This window comes from Arachis hypogaea, chromosome 12 (genome assembly GCF_003086295.3).
Source record: "Arachis hypogaea cultivar Tifrunner chromosome 12, arahy.Tifrunner.gnm2.J5K5, whole genome shotgun sequence".
NCBI lineage: Eukaryota > Viridiplantae > Streptophyta > Magnoliopsida > Fabales > Fabaceae > Arachis > Arachis hypogaea.
Genome location: NC_092047.1, coordinates 112,774,400 through 112,798,627, shown reverse-complemented (window position 1 = coordinate 112,798,627; position 24,228 = coordinate 112,774,400). Strand labels below are relative to the sequence as shown.

Sequence of the window (24,228 nt, the reverse complement as noted above, 5' to 3'; positions counted from 1 at the left end):
ATTTTTTTTTCTTTGTTTGATTTTTTCCTCCCAAAAAAAATTATGAGAATATGAAATAAGAAAATGAAGAAGAAGAAGCAGCAGAAGATGAGGACGAGAAAGAGGAAGAGTTCTATATTATGCATAAGGTGTACTTCAACGAATTTTGGGTGTATTTCTTAAATCTTTTGGGTGTATTTCTATAATCCTTTGGGTGTATTTCTATAATCGTTTGGGTATATTTCTAAAGTTCCATTATCTTCAAAACGATTTCAAAACTTGATTTCAGAAACCATAAAAATCGAAAAAAAAAAAAAAAAAAACAAAGCAAGAATACCAATGATAAACGAAGGTAAAACAACAAATAAAAAGACAAAGAGAGAACGCACGAAGAAGATCGAACAAATTTGGCAAAAAACTCGTTTTCATGGAGGAAGAAGAAGAGTCGTTCATAATGCATAGTGAGTAGCGCGCTTTGAAAATAGGAAGTGGTTGAATAACGTGCGTGTATTTAATCTTAAATGTGGGAGTGTAATGGGCGTATATTTTGTTAGGCTTGTGCCAACTTATAAGACTTGTAAGTCAAAAAAGCTTGTATGTGTAACAAGCCTCTAAAAAAAAAGATACCAATAAAAATCCTTCAGAATAACAAACATGGACAAATTAAGACATTCTATTCTAATCATAAGAGCTAATTTAAAAATAATATGCCTACGCCTACTATTTTTAAGGACACTATTAGTATTTTTTCCTTTAAACACTAATCTGTCCAAAATATAAATACTCAAATATTTATGTCACTTTACTCTACAAAATAATGCAATCGCATACTTATACTTTACCATCACCACCGTTATATCTTGTGCGCATCCAAATAACTCGAAACATCAGCACCAACACCCTGTAACTAAAGCCATGTTACTTCAGATCAATCATAACCACAGTACTGTTGGAAGAGAACCATTGCATTATAAGTTATAACAATGTCCTGGAAGGTGAATCTCCCATTACAATAATCTAAAACTTTTATAGGTAATTAAAAAGAACACCCACGTGTCCCTGCCCTCATAAATAATACTTCTGTGCTTTTTGCATTCGCAACAACTTATACTGAACCAATTCAACCGGGCACAAGAATCTTATAACTGATATCAATGCCGCCCATATTGAGGTGGCATATTGTTTTCAGGTTGTCCCGGCGGAGGTCTTGGCCTTGCGTACTCAGCAAAGATAACCCAGCCATCCAAAAACTGTGTTGCATCACAAAACATATCAGTCAGGGTTATTCAAATAAGCCACGAAACTGTGGCTGAAAGCAATAGCATAAGGCAAGCACTGCATAACCAGAAATGTTGTCGAGAAACACAAATCCATCAAATATGTTATAACCAATGAAACACCAACTTTGACGGGGCAACTCAATGGCGTGTCCATGCTTCTTATATTATAGGATGAACTCGATCATGACAAGTTCTTAAATCAGAAATCTAAATGTCGATCAAGATTCATATTTTATTATTTGTAGTTGAAATGTCAAACTATAAAACACGTACATGAGCTTGGCAATCCGTACATAATCTACAGGTTATGAATATTCATACAGGCATTGCAAGCCAGAAAATAACTACAGGGTATAGCAAGGAAACTTTAAAACCAATTTTCAGGAAACCTGTGTCTAAACAATAGAAATGAGATATAGTTCAAATTCAAAGAAATGTGTTTGCAAAAACAAGAAACATTTAAGTTTATTGTATATTATTAAAGCATTAGTATCATTAGTTATAAATTGTGTCTTGTCATGTTAAAATACACATACATGCAGAGAAAAATCTGAGACAATAATCTCTACCAAGAAATCAACTTTGTCATATGGCTCGTGATCATGGAGTAAGCATCGAGTTTAATTCAGCTTACCTTGCCATCCATGCCCTCGATGCCCTTTGCAGCATCTTCTAGAGTGGCATACTTCACAAAACCAAACCCCTTAGAGTAACCTGATACTCGGTCAGTTACCACCCTTGCTGAAAGCAGAAAAAGGGAGAAAGTTATGGTTTTGTAGTAGATTCCGAAGCATACATATAATTCTACAAAAAACCATAGTTGAAATTGATGAACTTGAATGTTCAAATTTTCAGAGAAGGAGAACAAACCGTGAACAACTTCACCAAACTTTGCAAATTCATCTCTCAACTTCTCTGAAGTAGTACGTTTGCTAAGCCCTGAAAGTTTTGGCAAACATAAAAATAACTTGGTCAACAAAACAGTCCATGTGACGAAGTATAAATCAAACCGATGGTGTATTACTTGGAAAGATAGCCAAATCACGGAAATAAAGCAGGACATCCCTTTTTTCCAAAAAAAAAGGGCATATTTGTGATTTTAATTTCTATTTTGGAAAAATCCTATTTTTTTCTAATTAGATATACACACTCTACCACTCCAAAGTCCAAATAACCATCTCTTCCTGTTCCCTCTTCATGTCCATGTTCTACCTCTATCTTCCCTGCTTTCGTAAGATGCATTCTCTACTTCTGGTTATGTAGTAGAATATGATATGATTCTCTATTTCTATCCAATTTAGTGATAAGTTTGATGAATATGATTTCCCAAAAATCTTAAATGTCTCTAATTTTCTTGAATAAACAAAAATAAGAAAAGCACAACTATAAGTAAAAAATGTAGGACAAAAGTAATCCCTCCTCGGTGTTTGTGCTGGACTATCTTGTCATATTTATATTTTTATCAGGAACAAATTTGAATTATTTACATATCTTACCAATTAATTTGTCCAAATCCTTAGAAAATATTGAGGAGGGGCCATGTTATCCAACATTTGAAATACAGGATAACCTCTAGCTACTTTTGTTAGCAGCATCAATGAAAGAAACAAGAGGAAACACAACAAGCTTCTTTTAAAAAACTTTCTTTATTGGAATGGGAACACGTTCAAACAGGTGAAGGATAGGGTCATGTGAACATTACACAACACTCATTAGAATTGACTGAATTTTTAATCAAGCGTGAAGCGTTTCAGACTAGAAGATCTTTCCCTTTAAACCACGTCTCCAAACCAATTAACTAGACATTAGACAATTGTTTTACTTCAAAAACCCAATTAACTAGTTAGCAACGCACCAACTTCGTGTCACTAATCAACACCTAACATGTTCGATTTAGCTAACAAATCATAATATCATATATGCATATGGGTTTAGCTAAAGGCACTTGCTAAGGTAACACATTTAGAAAGTTTTAATGTTTTTATACTTTTTTTCATACAATACATGCTTTATAAATTTGAAGTTTTAGTCTTCCCACAAAAACTTTCTATATTTAACTCCTTAACAAGAGCTAAACCCAAATCATATTCATATCCAAACACAAAACAATCACAAATAACAAGTCAAATGCAGTCTAACATATAATCTATATACGAAACCTTAAGAACCATGGTAGATCCAAACTTCAAACACGACAAAACAGATGAAGATACCAAAACAGCAGAGAACCAAGACTTTAAACATCACTTTCTATTTTCTACTGCAGTTACATCAACAAACTAAGTTTTCCAAAAATCATGAGGGTTTCATTAATACTCAATGGAAATTACAGAAAACATAAAACTTCAGGAGGAAAAAAATTGAGAAGGTAAAGAGGGAAACAGACCAGAGACGAAGAGGTTGGTGTTGGGTTCCGCCATAGGCCGAGCTGGCTGCGCCCCCGCCTGTGGGGGCGGAATGAAGGGGAAGCTCAAAGATGGCTTCGTCGTGTTTGTGCAGAAGAGCCGCCGCAAACCTCCGGGAGCTGCCAACGCTGCCGCCCTCATCGCCATGGCCACGGGTACTAGTTAACTGGTTCGGTGGTTCAACCAAAATAATCGAATTATAAATAAACACACAAAAACATAATTATATTCTAAAGTAAATCTTAAAAATACACTAATTAATCCAATGACCAACACCTAGAAAACCAATAACAAGAACAAATAACCTAATGGCAAGAAAAACTAGGCAGCAGCAATGAATAATAAGTCAACAACATTGCCAAAAATTTAATAACACCTAATACAACAGCAATTAAGTGACTAACAACTTAACAAATTAACAAATAGCAAAAGCAACACAGCAACCTGCAGCAAGAACAACTAGGCAATAGCAAAAAATTTGATAAACCCCGAAAAAAACACAGCAACCAGAAACTGGAACACAACAACCACAACACAGAAACCAGCAACCACCGCAACACAGAGACCATCAACAAAAAGTGAAAATGAAAAATCACAGCAAGTATCAAAGAGGAGACGACTACACCTACCAGAAACTGGAAGGCGAGCACGACGGTACTAGAACGAGACGGGCGGAAGAATAAAAAACCCGCGACGGCCGGAACTGGAAGAGGAGCGCGACGGGTGGATGCGAGCACGACGTGAAGGCGAAGGCGACGGCGACGAAAACAAGAAGGAGATGGGAAGACGACGGCGGCGGCAGAGCTCAGCGGCGGATGGAGAGAAGTGGGGACTGGGAAAGAAATGGAACTGGTTTACGGATTTATGGGAAGGGGTTTACTGATTGATTAGGGTTTTTCGTTTTTTTTTTTATATTGAGAATTTTGTCCCCGTTTTTTTTTTTTTTTTTTTCTCAACAGTAAACGATGGCGTTTCAATATGAAAATTAAATTAAATAGCATTTTTCAAGTGAAATTGTAAATACTAAATCGGTATTTAAAAGATTTTGGTGTTGACAAAATGGTATTTAATTTTTGTGATTGACAAAATAGTCCCTGAAAAAATTTTAAAATTTGACAAAATCACCAAACCGTGAAAAGATGACAGTGAATGGAAAACACTAATATAACCGTAGGAAAATAGCTACAATGATGGCAGAGAGCTACAATGATGACAGTGAATTGTAAATACGCCGATGCGTCCCTTTCACGTTCCCTCTACCATGGGCAGCACTTCGCTGCTGTGTTCTCTTCCGCCATGGCAAATAAGAAGGAGAAAAGAACATTGGAAACATCGCTGGAGCTCTCTGCTATCATCGGAGCTCTCTTTCGACAGTCACATCAATAATTTTTGTTCATTGTGACGTCATTCTTTTACGTTGAATGATTTTATCAAATTTTAAAATTTTTTGATGGCTATTTTATCCATAACAAAAATCAAGTAACATTTATCAGCAGTAAAATCTTTCGAATACCAATTCAATATTTACCTCTTAAAAATTATTAAATAAAAATTTAATTAAATCGATTTAATTATTTAACAATTTCTATTTATTACAACTGCACCTTTTGAACTGCTGTACAAATACTCGAGTAATGATATCCTACACATTAATTGTAGCAAAATTTGAGGTTTTTCATTGTCACAACAAAAAATCATATGAAAGATCGTGTTATTAATTAGTAACAAAATTATCCATGGAAAAAAAAATTTTAGATATTTAATTGATTGATTCATTTGACAAATTTATCTTAAAATTGAGTTATTAATTTTGTCAACAATATCATCTTTCATGAATCAAATTAGGTTGATTTAGTAGTTAGTTCACTAATCTACTTAAATAAATATCGGATGTTTGAATCTCGCCTTATGCATAGTCAATAATAAACCCTTAAATAAAACTTAAATCTGCAACAAATGAATCATTGACCTATCGAATTAGGAGATACAGTAGAAAACCATACCATCTTTCCTGAATGATTCGTGTATGGATAATCTATGAACAACATAATCTTGTGTGTGAGGGTGAGTTCAAAACTTCACAACTTTATGATATACAAGAATCATTGCAGGGGATAAGACAAATTTGTAACATTTCACTTCAACCAACATTCACCATTTCACCTGAGTAATTAAGGGCTTATCTGATAACGAGGCTTCTATATTCCCAGCCACAAGTTCACACAATTTGATTATACATTCAGAAGTAAAAGCAGCACAATGTGGAGTCAAAACCACATTATCCATACTGAGTAGCTCTTTAGGAACATTAGGTTCATCTTCAAACACATCCAAAGCAGCACCACCAATTTCACCATCCATCAAAAACTTCACCAATTGCTTCTCATCAATAAGAGATCCTCTCCCAACATTCACAATGAACCCTTCTTTTCCCAATGCCAACATCACTTCCCTGTTTACTATGTGCCTTGTTTCCTCATTCAGTGCACAACAGAGAACAAGTGCATTGCTAGTAGCAGCAAGGTCAATAACACTGTTATAGAAAGGGTATGAAACTGCAGATTTTTTATGCTTTGAGTGGTATAAGATGGTGCAACCAAAACATTCGAGTCTCTTAGCAACTTCCATGCCAATGCTTCCGAGTCCAACTATGCCAATCCGCTTTCCTGATATCTGAAATCATCAATGCGTTATTGCTTTCCAAGTGAAGCTTGCAAATGAACACATGTTCTAATAGAACATTTAAATATCCAAACATGTATACAAAATTGAAAGGATTAACGGAAAGGATGGAAGAATCCTTAATCTTAATGCATTTATAAGTTTGAGCATATTTTTTTAATTTTACTATAGAAATAGATTCCTAAAACACGGAACAGAATAAAAAAAATAAAAAATATTTTCATACATTTATTTATAAGTTTGACCATATTTTTTACTTTAATATAGAAATAGACCCCAAAACAGGCACGTAACAGAATATAAAAGAATAAATACTAACTAATTTTAAATAAATTTAGAATTTAAAATCTAAATTGATATTGGCAGAAAAAATAAGTCCCTAATTAAATTTATTATAAAAATTAAAATCATTTAGCCTATATTCATTTAAAAAAAAAAAAACCTTGTAACCGAGAGGGAAATCCCACGTGGCAGCTTCACAGCTCGTCCGTACGAATCTATCGGCAGCCGAGACTCTCCTCATGACGTCGATGAGCAGCCCCACCGCCATATCAGCCACCTCCTCGGAAAACAGTTTTCCGGCGCCAGCTACCTGTATCCCTCGGCAGCCACACTCATTGAGGTCAATGTGATCGGTGCCGGCACTGGTGGTGACGACTAGTCGGAGGGAGGGGAGGAGGCGGAGGACGGGGGCGGTGAGGGAGAAGGAAGCACTGCAGATGACGGCGGAGATGGATGAAAGTGGAGCGGTGAGAGGGTAGAGTGAGTCCAACGAAGTGTTTGGGATAAGAAAACGGAATTTGTGAGAGTAGAGTTGTTTTAAGGTTTGTAAGCACGTTGGAGAACCAAGAACAAGCACTTGTGGAAGATCTTGGTTTTCGTGTTTGAGTTGCTGTAATCCTTCTACTTTTTCTTCTTCCGCCATTGAATTTTGACGGTGGTGGGAAATTGGAGCTTCTTGAAAGTACAGCAGTACTGTGGATGCCTGGATGGGAGGTGGGAAATGAACGTGGGACTTATATTACATATTTTTTGTTTCAATTTCGAAAAATGTTTTCGGAAATGCACGTGGGACTTATCTTACATTCTAGAATGGCTCGCTACACATTTTTGGAGCATGTATATTTGAGAGCAAAGATATTTGAAATTCAGTACATTTTAGAATGCATTTCATGGTCCTCCCAACCACGCCTGTGAGCATTATACAAATCCCCAATAGCTAATTGATATCTTGGAAGCTAAGATCGATCAAAGGGACAAAAGCTTTTTACACTTAGATGACATATATTTAGATACCTTGAAAAATACACATATGAACATGACATGACCCATTGTCATATACGAAAACATGGAAAGCAGAACCTTTACAAGCTGAGTGTCCACTACTTCCTCACCCTAGTCTCTAGCTATAAATCTACCTAATATCACTATATATTGGACAAAAGCAACGAATCAAGAAGGAACATAGGGCTCAAAAAGTTTAACACATGGATTTGGATCATACTGCATTATATCAGCAGCACGTTCAAACTCTTCCCTCAGAACCTTGATACTGCGTTTATCCACCACTCTGCCCAGATCATGAGATATCTCAAAAGGATCCTCTATGCATATCAGATGCCGATCATTCCCAACCCTCCTCGTCCAGTCCTTCTCTCGCTTACTACACACCAAAAAGCAAGCATCAGGCATTTAAGATTATATTCAATCATATATAGCTATTACATCAATAATAATATACAAACTAATTTAAATCTTATACAAATGCAAGCATATATGTGATTGCGTGATAGTGGAAAACTTTAGTCATTTAAGCTCGAATTTGACATCCAATAAGTCTCGTCAGAAAAACAAGAGAAAGAAACGGAGTCTCTTTTTTCTTCCTTTTTTTGGTTTCAATTTAGTATCTTATTCCTAAGGAGCAGCTTCAAGCAAAGGAAATCGACATCAGGAGCATAAGGAAAACTACACATTAATCATAAACGCCTGTCTTAGAATTCAGAAAACAACCAATTTCTAGCAAAATGAGGAGGGACAATGATAACAAATGGGACTGTGAGTATATGACAAACAAATTAGATATCCAGACTCTTACCTGATTATGCTTCCTGTACGTACAGATATAACTGAATTTGCGTAATCATGACAGTAGGCCCAATAATAGAAAAATCCCCACACTAACTGAGCTATTGTTTCCTTGTTGGGGCGTCCAAAATCAGCGAGTGTCCGAACTTTATCAAAGTAAGCACAATTCACATTGTCCACCTTAACAGAGTACGTCGATTCCATCTCCTTCATAGGTAACAGTCATTAATCAGGAAAACACATTAAATTGCAAAAGTGATAATTCCTTTACCATTTTCAGATTCTGCATACTTGATTTATGTATTCTAAACTGCTTTCCTCAAACTAAAACCCAGCAAACTGCTTTTTCAAGAAGAACTACCTCACTCTGCTCAAGGCCCAAAACTTAAGGAAATGACCCTCTGGAGTCTAGAGTAAATTTGTTTCTAAAATATAAAGGTGAGTATCCACCCTTAATTTAGAAAGCTTCCTGATTATAACCCAGTAAATTTTATAATAATAATAATAATACTAAACTGTGGTTACCGTGGAAAGACATTTCATTTACATCAAAAACACTTGCAAAGGAATGAGAAGTAGAAGTACACACCTGTAAGCAAGGAAGGATAGCAGGCCTTCGTTGTTGCAAAAAATGAATGCACATTAAGACATACCTGAAATTAGAACTGCCCAAATTACTACACGGAACAAGTGCTCATCATCAATTATTTGATCGTGTATCAACCAATTTTAATGTTCTTGGTAAAAACTTGTGTAACTTGATCCAGAGTAGAAAAATAAGGAAAATCAAATCAGAAGCTAACTTACGCATAGCTAGATAAGGTTCCATGATAAGTTTCATTCACTCCTCTTGACTTTGCCCAATGTTTGATAATAAATGCCAACTGCCTTAATCTTGCATCTATTTGAGCATAATCCCAAAGAAGCTTTGTATTTACAACAGCAAGGAGGTTGTTGATGCATATGTCACAAGAAATTCCTGTCGCTGGATCCATGAGTTTTACTATAGGAACTCTTGCCCGAGTCAAAGCCTGCAAACAAATGAATGTTTGTTGAGCAGTCCAGTAAACCCAACCCTTAAGTTATGCACACATATGCTCTGACTGCCCCATGAAGAACCGAAACAAGGCAGTGGAATATATCAAAATAAATATCTACTGAGAAAATATTTTTTACAAGCTCACTCCAACCAACCCAAAATCCAATGTCAAGCTTCCAATAACAATTTCCTAATTTTCCTCATATATAACAAAGCTTGACTTTATATGTCCATTATATCCCATTTAGTGAGGAAAGGCTTAGTTCGTTGTATTTTATCTCAATTATGCAATATTCTTCATAGGCCTATCACAAAATAGTTAATCATTACATAAATGAATACATACAACCAAGATATGATAGCAATATTAACACTATAAAAACATAGCAATCTTCTCACCTGCACATTCTGCAGATTATCTGATTGTAAAATATCTGCCAATTTCATTAGAATATCGGATTTCTCCATGTTTGCTTCCTCAATTGCAAGGCAAATATCAATATCACTTTTAGAAACGCCAAATGAATTAGCACATGATCCATAAATATAAAGTTGAGCTTCTGGCCACTCTTTGCTAACTAATTTCTTCAATAACGCTAATAGTTGTGTTTGCTTCACCTTTTCTTCCTCTGGAGGAATCAGAGACTCATATATTGCAAGAAAAGGAACGTTAAGATTATCTATGTCCCTTCGACATATCGTCTGCCTTTTGTACATTCTTTGCCGCTGGCTTAGTAACCGTTGTCCTCTCGAATCTAATGATCTGGCATCCTGATAATAAATTCAGTAAGTGACCTTAGAATTTAACAATCCAGGGTCAAGCTAAGAAAGTCAAATAAACATGGCCCAAAACCTCGTTATTTGATCATTGATAATAAACAATAAATCTAGATTATAGATTCTAAGTCTTTCCATAAAGAGTTCTAGTATTTACAATAATGAAAATCAAATACTCAAACCAAAGCACTAGGAGAATTAAATTCAATTCAATTACTAGTTACTGAATGAATGACAATCCATAGTTACCAACAATATCAAAAATTTTAAGTGTTAACCTTCTCCCGAGCACGGCGTTGCCTTGAGTTATTCTTGTCTTCAGACTCATCCCCAACCAACAAGGAATCACCTAGCTGCTCCCCAAGGGCATCAGCATCAAGATCACCATCACCATCATCATCAGCAGCATCACCAATTTGAAGCTTCGCCAAAGATTCTTCAACATCAGCACCAGACACTGAATGAAGTTTACTCCCCGCCGGCGGCCCTGGGTGATCAAGCTGTTCGAGAATCCCCATCTCGCGACCCACATTGCCTCTGCCACCACTTCTTCCCCCAGACACCATCCTGAAATTTTCCTTCCTAGGGTGCACACTCTCAATCCTACCACCCAATCCCCCAGAATCAACAGGCATCGCTCGATCATCATCAACCTCTGAACCCTTCCTTCTCCCCCCAGAGCCCCAATGACCCTTTCCCCTTTGCTTGTTCCCAAACCCTGGCGGTGGAGCCCTACTAGTCTCAGACCTAAGATTCCCTCCACCACCATGAAAACTATTGTTATTAATATTGATGTGGTTGTTGTTATTCCCCCTCTCAACCCCTCTCCTATCTTGTTCAACAACATCAAAATTCCCAGCAGAATTTGAAAATTTTGGACCTTGTTTATGCGGTTCAACATGGAAGTTCAAGTTCCCATTGTTCAGCTTCAAGTACAGCAACGAATCCACCGCCCCATTAGGTGGAACTTCATGAGCAAAAGCGTCATTAGGCAAGGACCCAAACTTTAGCTTCAGCTCCTGCTGCTTCTGCTGCTGAACAAAAGCATCAACTCTAATGTTGCTGTTATTGCTTAGATTTGTAGTAGTAGCGACCGTTTCGACTGGAAACCCTAATCTTCTGAGATCGTCGATTCCAATGTTGGAGTTGGGAATTGGGGTTAGGGTTTGGGTTTGGGGTACACCAGGAGGAGGGGCAAACGGATTATGAGTCAACCCGAAGAGATTTTGCGGGTAAGAGAGAGAGTGGGGCCAAGGAAGCTGAAGATGGTTCTGTTGTTGTTGATGATGGTGATGGTGATGGAGCTGAGGGATGGGGTGATCGTGACCGTTGGATTGCCACGGGGACGGGGGTACAAATGGAATTGTGGGACCCATTAATGCGACGGCGGGATCCAGTGCTGCCGGAGATTGTTGTTGCTGCAGCTGCGGCGGAGGTGGCGGCTGGTTTTGGTGGTGTGATTGAGGTGGAGGAGGAGGTTGATGGTGGTGTTGAGGGGGTCGTTGGATGAGAGAGAGGAGGAACTCGCCGCCGTTTGACGGCGGCGGCGGGTCGCCTCCACCGCCATTCATGGTGGCGGGGTGTAGGGGTCAAGTGGGTGAGTGGGACAGTGAAGGAGTGAGTAGCTTTTCGTCTTCTTTTTTTTTTTCTCTCTTCTTTTTTTTTTTCGTGAACGTTTTGGTTCAGAGTGAGAGAGAACTTGGAAACGAAGTGTGGTAAACGGGAAAGAGGATTTGTTTGGCGGATTTATTTATCTGATGATATTTTTATTTTATTTTATTTTAAATTTTTTGTTAACTTTGGATCAGATCAGACTCATCAGAGCAGGACTATCTTGTTTATGTTTCTTTTTTGAATTAACGTTTATTTTTGTATTGTTATCAAGAAACCGAATCGGTAATCGAACTGATTAAGTTATTGGATTACTGGATTGTTGGTTCAATTGATAAGTCACTAATTGAATCGATGGATTACTGGATTGTTGGTTCAATTGATAAGTCACTAATTGAATCGATTGATTCGATTATACGTAACTAACAAATAAAATATAATAAAAAATTTAGAATTAAAAATTTAAAATTGATATTTTTATTAATATTTTAAAAATATCTAACGATTTTAAATAATATAGAACAGAAATAATAAATATTTTGTTAATTTTATTCTATTATAAATATTTTATTTTTATATTAAAATAACTATTATTTTCAAATTTTAATAATTTACTAATTAGTTTATATCTATTGTACTATTATATACTACAAATATTTATTAAAAAATAATATTAATAAATATTATATAATTATAAAAAAATAATAAATAAGTTTATAATTATTATTAAATAAAAATATAATTAATTTAAAAATAAATAAATTTATAATTAAAATTAAAATAAATTAAATAAAAATAAATTATTTGTTGAAAGATATTCACATGTATTTTAATTTGCATATATATTAGTAACAGGTAACTTAGCTGTTGGTTGAGGCTACTACTGTTTATATCCTTGAAGGAGGGGGGTTTGAATCCCATCTAACAATGATCTTTTGTGCCAGTAATTTTTATATCAAAATGAATTATAGTGAAATAAATATTGTTTAAATTATACTACTTAAAATTATTTTTAAATAAAAAAATATTAAAAAATATTAAATAATATTTTATATTATCCTATCATTTTACTTTATATTTAAATACATCTTATTAAGAGACATTATTTTATAATAAAACTAATATTTATTTACTAAATTAAAATAACATATAAAAATTGTTAAAATATATTTTAATACATAAAAATAATAATAAATATCAAATTAAAAGATAAAATACTAATAAAATACATAAAAAATAATAAGAAATATTATAAAAAAATTCATATAATAAAAACAATTTAGATGAATTAAAAAATAATAAGAAATAATAATATACATGAAAAAGCAAAACACTAAAAAAATATAAAAAAATATTTATCATATAAATAAAATAAATACAATAAAAAATAAAAATATAAAAAAGAGAACTGTACATTTTATAATATCAAACAAAAAGAAAATGTTCTATAATCTTTTTAGTACCATTAGTACTTTTTAATTTAGTATCATTTTGGACTATAAGTTTTTATTATTTATGACTTTTTGTTACTTTTTTTTTTTTTGAAATAAAAAGCTCAACACACTAGGTGGAGCAAGCAGAATCCAAACACAAAGTACAACTGAAGAAAGTAGATCAACCCCTAGTCATCTTCGGCATTGCCATCAACAACCAAATGAATCACCACCAATCCATTCGTCGGAGAGCTCAAAAGACCTGTTAGTAATTTCCGCTACTCCTGAGCTTTTATTCTGGAACACTCGATTATTTCTTTCCAGCCAAATTGTCCAGATTACAGCAAAGAACCCAATCAACCACCTCTTCCTAGCATCCTTTCTTTGTGCAGTAGCCGTCCAACTCTCAAAGTGTTGCTTTAGTGTACTTGGAACGGACCATTCTCTTTCAAGCACGTACAGCCAAGCACACCACACCTGCCAAGTGATCTCACACTCAAGAAACAGATGAAAAGCAGACTCCACAGACCTATGGCATAAAGCACACAAATTATCAAACTGGTTAATGACTCCTAATCTGCAAAGTCTTTCTTTAGTATTCACCCTCTCAATTAGAACAAACCATGTAAATAATTCGACCCTTGGCGGGGCAAAACCCCTCCAAATAGCACTAGTGAAGCTATAGCTTGTTACTTCCTCTGGGAGGACTGCTTTCTGCAACACCTGCACAAAGGAGTTAGTAGAGAAAATACCAGTTCTATCAAATTTCCAAACCACCCTATCCTCTCTCTCTCTCTGTTGTTAACCTAACTGAACGTAATATCTCATGGAGGTGGCTCAAAAGTTCCAGCTCCCATTGAAATAACTCCCTCCTCCACTGAAAGCTCCATATCCACTCTAACACATCCCAAAACCCACAGTCACCTATAACAGAACCTTTAAGGTTTGAAACCAAGAATAATCTAGGGAACAAATCCTTCAATGCACCACCAGTTAACCAGTCATCCTCCCAGGATCGGACTGTTCTGCCGTTTCCTAATTCCATTGACAAGCCTCTAATCATCATGTCTCTGATTTGTGGCTCTCTGATTTGGAGTTGACAAATGTCCTTCCAAGGACCCCCTCTTGAGGGAACAGGTTGACCATGTAGCATCGCAGAAGGATTCATGTTATTACAGGAGCAGACTACTTTCTTCCATAAGGGGCACTCCTCTTTTGAGAACCGCCACCACCATTTGAATAGAAGAGCTGTATTTCGAACCACGGCATCACCCACTCCCAAACCACCCTCCTTTTTAGGGGCCATCACTACCTCCCATTTCACTAGTGGTATCCCAATCCTCCCATCCTCCTTGCTCCACAAGAACCGTCTTTGTAAAGATATCAACTCCTCCGCCACTGCCTTTGGCATCTTGTACAAACTAAGATAATATATAGGCAAGCTATTGAGAACCGATTTAATGAGTACCAGCTTACCCGCTTTATTGAGAGTCTTTGCTTGCCACATACTCAACTTTTCTTTCACCTTATCAACCACTGGTTTCCACGTCTTAACTAGCCTCGGATTCGCTCCCAAAGAGATGCCCAGGTATCTGACAGGGAGTGAAGCCTTCTTACAACCCAGCAAGAGACACATCTTGCGTGTCCACCTCTGTTCACAATTAACCGGAATGAAACTGGACTTCTCAAAATTAATACACAACCCAGACATCAGCTCGAAGCAGCGCAGTAGACGCTTGTAGTTCCGAATGGTCGCTTCCTCTGGCGGGCAGAACAGTATAGTGTCATCTGCAAACTGTAAGTGTGATAACTCAATATTATCCCGTCCAACCAACAATGGTAATATGCGCCCATTCCTCACTGCCTCCCCAATCATTCTATGAAGCACATCAACGACGAGCACGAACAGAAAGGGAGATAGAGGATCTCCTTGTCGTAGGCCCCTTTCCATCTTAAAGGGCTTAGAGGGTGACCCATTAATGAGCACTGACATAGACGCCGAACAAACACATTCCTTAATCCACCCCCGCCACCTCTGGCTAAAGCCCATCTTCTGCAGCACTATATCCACAAAGCTCCATTTGACCCTATCGTAAGCCTTCTGAAAGTCCAGTTTAATTATCGCTGAGCTCCTTTTCCTCGACCTTAGCCAGTGAACTGTTTCACAAGCTATCAAAGCCCCATCGTGGATTTTCCAGCCCTGCACAAAAGCAGTTTGAGTTTTGCCTACCAGGTCCGGCATCACTTTCCGCATCCTCCGAACCAACACCTTATATATGACCTTATAGACACAACCCACCATAATGATCGGCCGGAAGTCTTTTATTTCTGTAGCTCCAATAAATTTCGGTGCCAGCGCCACCCAAGTGACATTCGAGCCCGCAGGTAACAGTGCTGAATGGAAGAACCCCATCACTGCTACCATAAATTCTCTCCCAACTTCTGCCCAACACTGCTTGATAAAATTCATGTTATACCCATCACTCCCTGGTGCTTTCGTTGACTCACAATCCCACACTGCAGACTTTATTTCTTCAGCAGTCGGCATCAATTCCAGCTCTGTTGCCTCATCCTCAGTTATTCGCCTTACCAGTCCGTCTCGAAATCCTGTATTTGGTGATGGCTCTTGATGGTACAATTCCTTATAGAACTCCTGTATAGCAACCTTAATCCGAGATTGATTCCGCACTAATCGGCCTTGAATCTTTAAGGCCTCAATCCAATTATTCCTTCTTCGAGCTGAGGCTAAGTTGTGGAAGTACCTAGTGTTTTTATCCATCTCCTTAGCATGTTTAGATCGTGACATCTGCTTCCAATGCAATTCCTTTCTGATATACCACTTTTTGCATGAACACACAAGCGCCTTCCTTCTAGCCTCTAGTGTTCCATCATAAACCCCATTGCCGACCAAATCATCAACATTCCTGATCTCCTCCTCAAACTTACTAATTCTCACATCCAAATCACCAAAGTGCTCTCTATGCCACCTGCCCAGCGGAACCGTCAAAGCCTTCAGCTTGTCCATGAACTGAATCTCCTCTAAGCACCTCCACTCCTCCTTCACCATCCTCAAAAATCCATTATGTGTAAACCATGCATCCAGACTCCGAAAAGGTCGCTGCCCCCCTCCCACCCTTGTAACATTCATGATCATTGGACAATGGTCGGACAAACCTCTTGGGCCTCCTCGTAACCTTGTTTCAGGGAACTCTTCTAACCACTCCAAATTAACCAGGACTCTATCAATCCGACTACATGATTGGCCCCTGAACCAGGTAAACTTACGATCAGTTAAAGCAAGATCCACTAGCTCCATATCGTGACTCCAAGATTTGAACTCTACTGCAGACCTTGGCAAAGAAGTAACCCCTCGTCTTTCTTCCACTTGAGTAATCTCATTAAAGTCCCCCATGAAGCAGAAAGGAACTTGACATAATCCAGACAAGAAATTCAACTTTTCCCACACAACAAGCTTTTCCTCCCTAACATGCTCACCATACACTAAGCAGAATGCAAACCGAAAATTATTCTTTATCATGACTCCATCCACACATAACCACCTACCACCTTTATAACAGTTAACTAAGTTAAACACCGTTGCATCCCATAGCAGCAACAGGCCTCCAGACGCACCTTCCGCTTCCACAAACTCCCACCCTACTCCATCGTTACCCCACAGTTGTATGACATCAAATCTAGTCACCACCTCTTTCTTTGTCTCTATCAATCCTAGCACATTCAAATTGAACTTCTTCCTAAAGGTTTTGATCATGCTCACCTTCCCAATCCCCGCCAAGCCCCTAACATTCCAGGATGCAAAACTCATTTTAAAACAGATGTACACACCTTTTTCCTGTTTTTCGGACGACTCCTTCTAGCTTTCTCTTTCCGTTTTGCCTGCTTTTTCTTCAGTGCTATTTCCTCATTCTGAGCTTGGAGTATCGCCATTATATCCTCCTCCTCATCGTATAACACAGCTCCAGATTCCACAGCCAGGTCCCACGTCTTCTTGTTTTCTTGCATTGCCTTCGTTCGCTCAACTTCGGACGCTTCAGAGCCAGCGTCACTCCCAACCTCAGTATGTTCATCCCCCGAGCCAGCTAAATCTTCCCCAAACCCCACGATCTCCTCCATTAATGGCTTCATCAGCCCGTGTGCTTCAGCTGCTATCGAGGTAAATTCCACTTTATTCTTGGCCAAACAGGTTTGGTCCTGGCAACAATCCTCATAGCTTCGCTCCTTAGTTACTCCCATCTTCTTTACACTGCCACTACCGTCTTCCACCCGATCGGCAACATATACGCATTCTGTTTGGCGCGAAGCTTCAGCCCTACCATCGTCATCAACCCCCAACCGATCACCCCTTTCCTGACTACCTTCCCCGCGCAGAACCACCCCACCACCCGTCCCAAGCTTCCATCCCGTTTCTTCATTGAAGCATGTCCCCGTAACAACAAGAGTACCAACCTGGCTATCCCTACCAACCATCGCCACCTGCATCGCCTTTCCCCCATAAGTCGCCAAGCCGCCCGCCATACCCCGATCCAGCCTCCCATCGCCGCCATGACAAGAGGTTAGCGAAACCTCTTCCTTGGATAGCATCCGGGTGTCAGACCGGAAACCAACCTCTGCGCCGACGGGGTTAACCCCTCTCCCCCAACCGAGCTCGGCCCCATCTGCCGACCTCTCCCTGCAATCGCTGACGTCTGCGCCGCCTTGGACGATCTCAGCCTCATCAATCCTCTTTCTGGACGATAACCCATCTCCAGGCCCGACCCGAACCGGCCTCCTCTCCATGGTCAATTCAGCCTGATCCACCTCTACCTGCCCATCATCCTGAACATGTGGGCTGCCCTTTTTGAGGCCCAAATGAATTTCCTTATTATTAACCAATAAACTTTGGGCCATCGCATTATTGTGAACAGCATAGTTACTAGGACCCACCCACCTTCTAGTACTAGTGACATCACCTGCAACCCCTTCACCATTAGCCACGTCCCAGGCCAGAGTCCTCTCCGAGTCCTCATCCACTTCATGCACCAACGATCCCGCAAATCCAGCCCTCGTCATATTGGGATCGGATTCCTTAATCTTAGTCCTTCCCTGTTTTAAATTCAAATGTTTGTTACTCCATTCATTTAAATCTTCTGTGTAGATTACTACTATACCGTTCCTCTGTTCCTCCTCTCTTACCGGCAACGTCATCATCTCCGCCGAGGCATCCCAACTCTTCAGCTGTCCATGGCTACACCTACCATCATCAGTGCCAGCACCGTCCCCATAATCGCACCCAACTCCGATTATGGGATTCGGATGACCTCCTAGCCCAGCCTTCATCACAAAACCCCGCGTATGGTATTCCCCGTTCCCCCCTGAGACAAATACCTCAAACATAGTCGGGCCTACAGAGATGCTAATCCTCTCACGAATAACATCATAAATGCACGTATCAATCAACACCCGACCAACGCTAAACGACGAGCATGAAGTAGTCTCTGGATCACAAGCCACCACCTCACCCCACTGTTCACCAATCAAGCGAAAAGTAGCTTCGGACCATACGTGAACGGGGACACTGATGCACTCGAGCCATACTCGTCTCTTATCACTCCGATCGTTCTCATCCCATCGCCCAATTCAATAGAAGAACTTCAATAGGCCATTCATGCCACTTGAGAGAGCCGCGTCCGCTGAATGAGTAGTATCAAAAGTTAGCAAAGCTTTGTAGGCTCCCAATTCGCATACTTTTACTACCTGTGGCCATTCCTTTCAAGCTACGGCGTGCAGCAACCGGAAGTCAATAGCTTTCAGAGTACTCCCAACAATACTCCTCTTCAGCCATCCTAAATTATTCTCTGCCATCGACGCCTGTATGACCCTTAGACCCAGGCCCTCCTTATCCTTCGGCCAGCACCTCCGTAGAGAGTCAGTCTCATTCTCCAATCGTTGCGGACCATCCAAGCAGCCACTGTTCCAAGCAAGAGTCAACCCACAATCACCCCTTCCCTCCACTATATGATCCCCACCCTTAATAGGAGAGTTTCGACGATCACCCCCTAGCATCGGTACCCCTCCTTGTGTCGTCACTTCCCAGAACCGTCTTTCCCTTAAAGGCATTTCTCCTGAACTTAGCCTCTCCGACGAAGACCTCCTTTCCTCTTAAGCACATGCGATTCATTTCTGAAATTGCCTTCAAAGCGCCCCCCTTCGTAGTATATCGGATAAGCGCAAATAAGTAAACCATCCCACTCCGCACCTTCCTGGAGAGGTAAATATCATTGATCCTTCCCGTCCATGCAAATAACCCAAACAATTCCTTTTTTGAAATGTCTTCTGGTAGTCTGTCAACAAAAATGGTAAACGAGTCCTGTTCCAGACGAAGAAAAGCTTCTCGGTTCCAAACCCTCGGATCCTTGCCAAGATGCTGGTCCTTCCTAGTTCTACCCCTCGGATCCTTTTTTGTTACTTATAATTAGTATATAATAAAAACGAAAATAAAGTACATTGAGAAATACAATTAAAAAAAACGAAAAAAAATTCATACAAACATAGTATATAATAAGAGTTAATATTCAAAATCGTTCCTGAAAGATACCTTATTCTCCATATGAGTCCCCGAATAATAAACTTAATCAAAATCGTCCCCGAAAGATGTCGACCATAACCACGTTAGTCCTTCCGTCAAATCGTCCGCTGAGCTGGCTAACGTCGGGTGGCGTGTACCGTTAAGTGCCTGCGTGGCACAGTAACAAAACAACGCCGTTTTGAATCAATGGCCTCCAAAAATCTGAGACAACGTCGTTTGGTCTCCATGAGAGATTCAAAACGTTGCAACCCATGACCCCCTCGGCCAACAAGCATCTCACTCTGTTTCACTCCAAAACTTATCGTTTGCGTCAAGCTATGCCCTAAGCCTTTGACCTAACACTTGAAGCAGGCCATTAACCTTCGTCAACGTAGGAAGACCAGTAGCCTGGAAGAGGTATTGGTACTGAATACAGCGGTGATCGTCTCCTAGAGCAGTATTGGTAGTGGAGGAAGCCATCTCGACTTTTATAGGTAAGGATGAATCGTTTTTATTGTTTATTGCTGATCAGTAGAGACCGTTCCCAACTTCTTTGCATCCAATGTATCCAAACCGCTCACACCACTCTCACTGCAGTTCATGGAGAATGATTGTGTTTGTGACAGTGTTTCAAGTGCATCAGAAAAAGCATAATTATCATCATCATTATCCTTGTTCACCTTTTTCTCCTCCACATTAGACCTAGTCTCAACAATGCTCTCAGCTTTCTTTTCTCTACCACCATCCATTTTATTTCTAACCACACTGACATTGAAAAAGTTTGATCTATTTGTAGCCCTGATCTTATTTTCAAGTTTAGAATCCTTTTCTGATGGCTGTTTGAAACAAGCATTTGTGGATTTTCCAGGGGGAAGCCTTGGACTTGGAGTGTTTGATGCTTCCTTAGAAGGTTGATGGTCAGATCCAGCACTATTGCCATTGCCATTAGCACTATTACCCTTGCGCCTTCCGGGGATATGCTCCCAATTGAAAGGCACAGCAACAGATTCACAGTTCAAAACAGTCTTATACGTTAATTTATTTGCAGCTCTGAGGCCTAAAACTCTGCTAAGAGAATCCTAGTTCCGACTCTTGAAACCTGAAAATGAAAAAGGATAGAAAAGAATTTACACAGCATTATAATAGTACTCTATTGGAGTTAGAGAGTGGAAAGAATAAAAACCTTTCAAGTTGTAAAACTCTCTTTAAGCCAAGGAATCAAAACATAATGAATGAATTGAATAGTAGTGGTACAAAAGCTTACAAGAGAAACGAAAGGTAATGAAGAGAAGAAGATCAAAATATCAAACATGTAAATAAGGGTGCATAGAAATTGCAATAGAGTTATGGTTGTAGAGCAAAAGAAACAAAAGAGTAGAGGTGTCCATGGATCGCATCCGATCCGCATATCCGCGGTATTTATCCAAATCCGATCCAAAAATTGCGGATATGGATCCGATCTGCAAGGCTTTCGGATCGGATCGGATCGGATCCACACACTAATCGGATCGGATTGCGGATTTTGTGTTGGTATCCGCATATCCGCGTATCCGCAAAAATAAAGAAATAAATAAGTAAAATATTCTTTTATGTTTTATTTTAACTAATAATTATCATATATGTTAAATTATTTTAATTTATTATTCAAGAAAAGTATGTGTAATATTATTTTAAGAGTAAACATATTTAAAAGAATAGAAAAAATAAATTTTATTGATATTTTTTTAATAAAAATAAGCTTTTAAAAATATTTTTGTGTTTTGCGGATATATCCGATATCCGATCCGATCCGCAAATGTGTGGATCGGATCGGATCGGATCCAACCTTAAAAACTGCGGATATTGGATCCGATCCGATCCGATGATTGTAGTGCGGATCGGATCGAAATCTTGGCCATATCCGATTCGATCCGCGGACACCCCTACAAAAGAGGAAAGTGGTTTCAGTAGTCACAGGTGGAGTAACCTTTTGTGAAGAGAGTCATGAAAGGACTAAATTAAAGGTGGTAATGAAAAGAATAGAGAAAAAGTAAAAGGCAGAGGAATATCCAAACAAACAAGAAAATTATTAACATTTTCAAATATCTAACTTCAGCTTCCAAGCTACCCATTCTCCATGCCTCCTTTACCCTCCATTCATCATACTCACTTTCAACCTGCAGTTCAGTTTTGGAATCTTCCTTAGCACCTGCTTTAACCACTGTATCACAGTCATCACCATCAACCCACTTAAAGTAATTACAGTGATTGTCCTTCTGCAAATTCAAAAATCAGACAAGAATACAATGAATCACACCCAATAACACAGAAGAAGATGGAAAAAGTTCAACACTTTCAAAACAACGTACCCGGTACCTTGAACATGCATAGAATAATCTGTCTGGGTTCTCTGCTGTCCCAGATTTTTTTTATCACAGCCTTCAACCCGCAGAAACATGATTCCTCATGACTCTTCCTCCTCATTCGTATCGAAGCACTGGAACCGTTATTCTCGTGTGATCGAAGAGATACTCCACCACTACGACATCCATTTCCCGTCTCCATCCTCCCAGCCACCCAACAATTCCAGAATGCGACTTATTTATCATCACATTTAGGATTAGGGTTCATCAAATTGAGGGACTGATTTGATTTCTTTAAATGAACTTACCTTGTCAGCAACCCCATGGTACACGTAGACCTCAGCCACCCAGGCACTTCACGGTACACGTCACTCGACGTTAGCCAGCTCAGCGGACGATTTGACGGAAGGACTAACATGGTTATGGTCGACATCTTTCGGGGACGATTTTGATTAAGTTTATCATTCGGGGACTCATATGGAGAACGAGGTATCTTTCAGGGACGATTTTGAATATTAACTCATAATTACAACCAATAACATATATCATATGAACAAAAAAATTATAATAAATAAATAAAATTTATATGAATAAAATCAAATAAAAAATAAAAAAATTTATACACAACATAAATATAGTACAATAAAGGATAAAAAAAGAATTTATATAAACAAAAATAAAAATATCATCAAAATTAATAAAAATAAGAATTTATATCAACAACAGTTGTCATATGAATAAAAAAATGTAATAAAAATATAACATTAGAACACTATAAAAAATAATATAAAAATATTTATCATATAAATAAAAAAATACAATAAAAAAACATAAAAATCAAAATATGAAAGAAAGTACTAAAAATAATAAAAAAATAAAATATTTATCTTAGCGTATTGAAACAAATCTAAAAGATTTTGATGAAAAAAAGATTTGGAACGAAGAACATACACAAAAAATTACTATGAAAGTTATATGGTTACTTGGATCCTTTTTATAGAAGAAAATGAAGGGTATAGTTGGTAGAAAATGAATGAATTTCTCATCTAATTTCTCAACTGTGATCAATCTTCCCGAACGTAAATGCAGAAGCTAAAATTTTTTTGCTTCACATGAACGTAAATTCTGAGGTGAAAGTAATTCTGGGATTAGAGTTTCACAAAGTTGCCAAATATAAAGATGAGCCGTTCAAGACACTCAAACGGGTTTTTCTCTCCCCCAACGTAAATTCCAAACACACCCATTTATCCTTGTGATTTTTAAGTTAATTGGGTTACTCATCTTCTTCTAATAATAACTTCAAATATATTATTTGTTTGTTGAGCGTCATTATTTTGATAAAAAAGAATTTTTTTAATAAAAAATATTTTTTTTATCTTTTAGTGTATTTGATAAATTTTTAGTAGTAAAAATAAAAACATTAGAAAAACAAAAAAAATATATCTTTTTCGAGAAGTTGTAATTTATATCCTTCCTTAAAAGATCTTTTTTCTTTAAAAAAAATGTTTTCATGTAATAAATAAACAAAAAAATACTTTTATATTATTATACCCAAATAGATAAAAAGATATTTTTATATGAGATATTTAAATATAAAATTATTTTTACTTTTTCATAACATCTTTTAAAAAAAGATAATTTAAAAAAATTTATTTTTTTCGAAGCTCACCCAAACAAGTTATATATCATAGATATTTTTAGTATGATTATGTTATGATAATTATAATAATAATTTTTTAAAAATATTATTAAAATTAAAGTAACTCTTTTTTGTTAAATAATATTTTTAAAAAATATTAATTAATAAAACAATATCAAAATATAAAAATAAAAATAATTTTAATTTTAACTATAATTATATAATTACATAACTACTATAACATAGTAGAATTCACTAGGGATGTTAATGGGGTAGGGCGGGGGCGGGGATGCCTCCCTGCTCCCCATCTCCGCCCCCAGATTTACTCCCCGTCCCCGTCCCTGTTCCTGTTCCCTACCGTGGGGGAATATTGCTCCCCATCCCCATTCCC

The 24,228-nt window shown here is 37.9% G+C and overlaps 3 protein-coding genes across 3 annotated transcripts; all 3 read right to left on the bottom strand.

Moving 5' to 3' along the window:
* Positions 1-926: 926 nt before the first annotated feature.
* LOC112728356 (organelle RRM domain-containing protein 2, mitochondrial) lies at positions 927-4,631 on the bottom strand. Its single transcript, XM_025778445.2, has 5 exons — positions 4,294-4,631; positions 3,646-3,830; positions 2,130-2,198; positions 1,894-2,000; positions 927-1,229 (listed from the first exon to the last, which is right to left on the bottom strand). Exons 2-5 carry the CDS (start codon positions 3,809-3,811, stop codon positions 1,131-1,133), a joined length of 441 nt encoding a protein of 146 aa, XP_025634230.1. The 5' UTR covers positions 3,812-3,830; positions 4,294-4,631; the 3' UTR covers positions 927-1,130.
* Positions 4,632-5,612: 981 nt separating this feature from the next.
* On the bottom strand, positions 5,613-7,520 carry LOC112728355 (glyoxylate/hydroxypyruvate reductase HPR3). The gene is made up of 2 exons (XM_025778443.3): positions 6,789-7,520; positions 5,613-6,337 (listed from the first exon to the last, which is right to left on the bottom strand). The coding sequence occupies exons 1-2, from the start codon at positions 7,269-7,271 to the stop codon at positions 5,816-5,818; spliced, it is 1,005 nt and encodes a 334-aa protein (XP_025634228.1). The 5' UTR covers positions 7,272-7,520; the 3' UTR covers positions 5,613-5,815.
* A 90-nt stretch (positions 7,521-7,610) lies between these two features.
* LOC112728354 (UTP:RNA uridylyltransferase 1) lies at positions 7,611-12,058 on the bottom strand. The gene is made up of 6 exons (XM_025778442.2): positions 10,526-12,058; positions 9,870-10,241; positions 9,239-9,462; positions 9,021-9,084; positions 8,442-8,638; positions 7,611-8,009 (listed from the first exon to the last, which is right to left on the bottom strand). Exons 1-6 carry the CDS (start codon positions 11,816-11,818, stop codon positions 7,799-7,801), a joined length of 2,361 nt encoding a protein of 786 aa, XP_025634227.1. The 5' UTR covers positions 11,819-12,058; the 3' UTR covers positions 7,611-7,798.
* Positions 12,059-24,228: the final 12,170 nt, after the last annotated feature.

Bases quoted from the DNA above. Each gene is read 5' to 3' on its own strand.
- LOC112728354 (XM_025778442.2), bottom strand. From the start codon at position 11,818: ATGAATGGCGGTGGAGGCGACCCGCCGCCGCCGTCAAACGGCGGCGAG. The intron at 10,242-10,525 runs GTTAACACTTAA...ATTTATTATCAG, and splicing joins AACGCCGTGCTCGGGAGAAG to GATGCCAGATCATTAGATTC. The intron at 8,639-9,020 runs GTGTGTACTTCT...TTACCTATGAAG, and splicing joins CTATCCTTCCTTGCTTACAG to GAGATGGAATCGACGTACTC.
- LOC112728355 (XM_025778443.3), bottom strand. From the start codon at position 7,271: ATGGCGGAAGAAGAAAAAGTAGAAGGATTACAGCAACTCAAACACGAA. The intron at 6,338-6,788 runs GTTTTTTTTTTT...TGATGATTTCAG, and splicing joins ATTTCCCTCTCGGTTACAAG to ATATCAGGAAAGCGGATTGG.
- LOC112728356 (XM_025778445.2), bottom strand. From the start codon at position 3,811: ATGGCGATGAGGGCGGCAGCGTTGGCAGCTCCCGGAGGTTTGCGGCGG. The intron at 2,199-3,645 runs GTCTGTTTCCCT...CAAAACTTTCAG, and splicing joins CACCAACCTCTTCGTCTCTG to GGCTTAGCAAACGTACTACT. The intron at 2,001-2,129 runs GTTTGTTCTCCT...TTCTGCTTTCAG, and splicing joins GTTTGGTGAAGTTGTTCACG to CAAGGGTGGTAACTGACCGA.